General features: G+C 57.6%; 1 protein-coding gene across 1 annotated transcript in view; it reads left to right on the top strand.

The window, feature by feature from the left end:
* The window catches only part of Gucy2c (guanylate cyclase 2C), a 49,051-nt gene that overhangs the window by 38,878 nt on the left and 6,046 nt on the right, over positions 1 to 4,127 (top strand). Inside the window, exons 14-17 of the mRNA XM_013025044.1 lie at positions 649 to 737; positions 1,646 to 1,737; positions 2,223 to 2,381; positions 3,317 to 3,509. Of these exons, the coding sequence (XP_012880498.1) occupies positions 649 to 737; positions 1,646 to 1,737; positions 2,223 to 2,381; positions 3,317 to 3,509 (533 nt within the window). The remainder of the gene's footprint in view (positions 1 to 648; positions 738 to 1,645; positions 1,738 to 2,222; positions 2,382 to 3,316; positions 3,510 to 4,127) is intronic.

Below are 4,127 nucleotides of genomic sequence, written 5' to 3'. Positions count from 1 at the left end.
GGGGGGAGCCCTGGGCAGGGGGGAGCCCTGGGCTGGGCGGGGGGAGCCCCGGGTATGGGCCAGACAGGGGCCTGCAGGCCATGCACACTGGCCTCCTCCATCCACACCTTGAAAGCATGTCGGAACATTCTGGAAGGCGTGGACAGTGTCCACCACTAGGTCTGGTGTCACTGTCCTTGTTCTAGAATCTTCCCTGACCATCCCCCTCCCCACCCCCCAGCCCACCCTCGGGTTCCCCACAAGGAGAACAGGGCTGACTGACCCCTGACCGGCCGGAGGGGAGGCTGAGGATGGGAGGCTCTCCGTTGGAGGCCAGTCCTCGAGTGTGCAAGGCCACACCAGTGTGCAAGGCCCGGGACCCGCGCACGCTCCCGCTCGCTCAGACCACGCTCGGGGCCCGGCGTTGTCCCCCAGGAGCTTTGTGCTCCAGGCTGGCGCTCCACCACCTGAGCCACAGCTCCGCTTCCTCTTCTTTTTAATTTTAGAGATGAGTCTCATGGGGACTTTCCTGCCTGGGCCTGGCTTCGAACCACGATCCTCAGACCTCTCCACGGCCCTCCCAAATTAACCCATTCCTCTCCTGCCCCCCCCACCGCAGCTCCACCCCGGGGTGGTGTCTAAACTTGTCATTTCCTCTCGTCCCACCAGAGAAGATTTTCCGAGTGGAAAACTACAACGGAGGGCAGCCCTTCCGCCCGGACCTGTTTCTGGAAACGGCTGAGGAAAATGAGCTGGAAGTGAGTGCTCCCCCCGCCTCCCCCCAAAATGCCTCTGGAGGCTCTGGGCGTCGGCCTCCAGAGTCTGAGGTTGAGGCACACCGCCTCTTCTAGAACCTTCTGGGGATGGCTAACATCCCTTGGCTTGTGGCCCCATGCTTCAAGCACTGCCTCTTAGCTCTGCGCCCCTCCCTGTCTGTCTCCCACCTGTCCTCTCCTCCTTCCTCCCAGGACGTGGGTGACTGCATTTGAGGGGAGGGGTCCCCCAACAAAATTGTCCGAGTTGGGGATTTCTCAGGGAATCGCCTCCTACAAGACCTCTCCCCGTTTAGAAAAAAGAATGCAAGCCAGGCGCCGGTGGCTCCCGCCTGGCATCCCAGTGACTCAGGAGGCTGAGATCTGAGGATCATGGTTCAAAGCCAGCCCCGGGCAGGAAAGTCTGTGAGGCTCTGATCTCCAATGAACCACCAGAAAACTGGAAGTGGCGCTGTGGCTCAAGTGGTAGAGCACTAGCCTTGAGCTGAGGAGCGCAGGAACAGTGCCCAGGCCTAGAATTCAAGACCCACGACCAACAAAAAAAAAATGCAATCGCCTCTTATCTGACAGTTTTGATTTCCCACAAAGTAGGAAATGGACACTTATAGTTTGGTGGTGGGGATGGTTGTTATGGTTTTGCCTCTGGTTTTTTTTTTTTTTTGCTGGTCCTGAGGCTTGAAATCTGTCCCTGAGCTCTTTCACTCAAGGCTGGAGCCCTACCACTTGAGCCACAGCTCCACTTCTGGTTTGCTGGTGGTTCGCTGGAGATCAGAGTCTCACAGACTTTCCTGCCCGGGGCTGGCTTTGAACCACAATCCTCAGATGTCAGCCTCCTGAGTAGCCGGGATGACAGGCGTGAGCTCCGGGGTGCGGCTCCCCCTTTCTTCTGGCAGGTGTACCTGCTGATCAAAAGTTGCTGGGAGGAAGACCCAGAGAGGAGGCCAGACTTCAAGAGAATCGAGAGCACGCTCGCCAAGTTATTTGGGTACGGCTCGGGCGTGGACTTTCCTTCACACGGGGCTGCGGTTTTTGGTTTTTTGCTTCCTTCCCCCATGATCATTTTCATTCGACGGCGTCCAAAGAAGGAGAGTGGCTCTTCTTTTTGTTTTTTGTTTTTTGTTTTTTGTCAGTCCTGGGTCTTGAACTCAGGGCCTGGGCTCTTCCACTCAAGGCTGGTGCTCTACCACGTGAGCCACAGCTCCACTTCTAGTTTTCTGGTGGTTCATGGGAGATCAGAGTCTCATGGACTTTCCTGCCCGGGCTGGCTTTGAACCACGATCCTCCGATCTCAGCCTCCTGAGTAGCTGGGATGACAGGTGTGAGCCACAGCGCCCGGCAGTAACCGATTTGTTTGGGGACCCTCTCTGTGCACGTTTGGTTCACGGCGCCTGCTCCTTCTCGTGCTGGGTGTGGCCCTCAGGGGCGTCTGAGTCGCTCTGCACCCCCTTTCCCCTCCCCCCACCACGCAAGCCTGTTTCACGACCAGAAGAACGAGTCGTACATGGACACGCTCATCCGGCGCCTGCAGCTGTACTCTCGGAACCTGGAGCACCTGGTGGAGGAGAGGACGCAGCTGTACAAGTCTGAGCGGGACCGGGCCGACCGGCTGAACTTCATGCTGCTGCCCAGGTGAGGCTGGCCTCCGCAGCGGCCTCCCCACCCCCGCAGGCCTGGGGCCAGCCACGGCCTCCTCCTCTCTGCACCCCCACTGTTATTTGGGGTGGGGGATTTCCTTCCTTCCTTCCTTTCTTTCTTTCTTTTTTTCTTTCTTTCTTTCTTTCTTTCTTTCTTTCTTTCTTTCTTTCTTTCTTTCTTTCTTTCTCTTTCTTCCAGTCCTGGGACTTGAACTCAGGGCCTGGGCGCTGTCGCTGAGCTCTTCAGCTCAAGGTTGGCGCTCTACCTCTTGAGCCATGGCTCCACTTCTGGCTTTTTCTGTTGTATGTGGTGCTAAGCAATCGAACCCAGGGCTTCATGCACGCTGGGTGAGCACTCTACCACTGAGCCACCTTCCCAGCCTCTTGGGGGTTTTCTTATTGCTATAGATCATTTCTTCTAGCATATTCTCTTTTTTTGTTTGCTTTTGAGTTTTGGTGGGGCTTGAACTCAGGGCCTTGGTGCTGTCCCTGAGATTTTCACTCAAGGCTGGCGCTCTACCACTTGAGCCACAGCTCCACTTCTGGTTTTCTGGTGGTTCATGGGAGATCAGAGTCTCATGGATTTTCTTGCCCAGGCTGGCCTCGAACCGAGATCCTCAGATCTCAGCCTCCTGAGGAGCTGGGATGACAGGCGTGGGCCACACTGTGGGCTCATGAAGAAGGGGGAGGGGGCACCCCAGGTCGGGCATGGCTGCTGGGGGGAGGAGAAGGGAAGGGAATGAGCCATTCTCCAGGCCTGGAGTAGATGTCAGAGCAATGGATGATAGAGGGGGAGGTCCAGCGCTGTATTATCCACGCTGCCCAGCAACCCACATCCGGGTCCTTCCGAGGCCTCGGGGCACCGGGCCGTCCATCGCCCGCCCCTGCGTCCTGCGGGCCCTGGCTCCCCACCGTGTCCCCCCCCCCCAGGCTGGTGGTGCAGTCTCTGAAGGAGAAGGGCGTGGTGGAGCCGGAGCTGTACGAGGAGGTGACGGTGTACTTCAGCGACATCGTGGGCTTCACCACCATCTGCAAGTACAGCTCGCCCATGGAGGTGGTGGACATGCTCAACGACATGTACCGCAGCTTCGACCACATCGTGGACCGCCACGACGTCTACAAGGTGCGCACGGCCACGTGTGGCCACGGCACGTGCCCCCCTCGACAGGCCGGGCCCCCAGCTCCCCACACCCCCATTGTCAGTCCTGGGTCTTGAACTCACCACCTGGGCGCTGTCCCTGAGCTCTTTCACTCAAGGCTGGCGCTCTACCACCTGAGCCACAGCGCCACTTCTGGTTTTCTGGTGGGTTCATTGGAGATCAGAGTCTCGTGGATTTTCCTGCCCTGGACTGGCTTTGAACCACGATCTTCAGATCTCAGCCTCCTGAGTGGCTGGGATGGCAGGCGGGAGCCACGGCACCCGGTTAAGAATGAAATGTTCAGAACTGAATGTAGAGAAACACGACACAGCTTCAAGTCTTCCCCCCACCACACAACACACACACACACACACACACCGAGGCTGGACGTTGTTTAGGCACCAATTTCAAAACAAACAGAAACACCCAAGTTAGAATGACCCCTGTCCTGTGGGGGTTAATTTTCCTGTTTGGGTGAAAGCTACAAAGTATTATTTTTTTTGTGTGTGGGGGGGTCCGGTCCTGGGGCCTGAACTCTGGGCCTGGGTGCTGTCCCTCAGCTCTTCAGCTCAAGGCTAGCGCTCTACCACTTGAGCCACAGC

Source organism: Dipodomys ordii, unplaced genomic scaffold, assembly GCF_000151885.1.
Source record: "Dipodomys ordii isolate 6190 unplaced genomic scaffold, Dord_2.0 Scaffold81, whole genome shotgun sequence".
Lineage (NCBI taxonomy): Eukaryota > Metazoa > Chordata > Mammalia > Rodentia > Heteromyidae > Dipodomys > Dipodomys ordii.
This window is presented reverse-complemented; position numbering and strand designations above follow the sequence as displayed.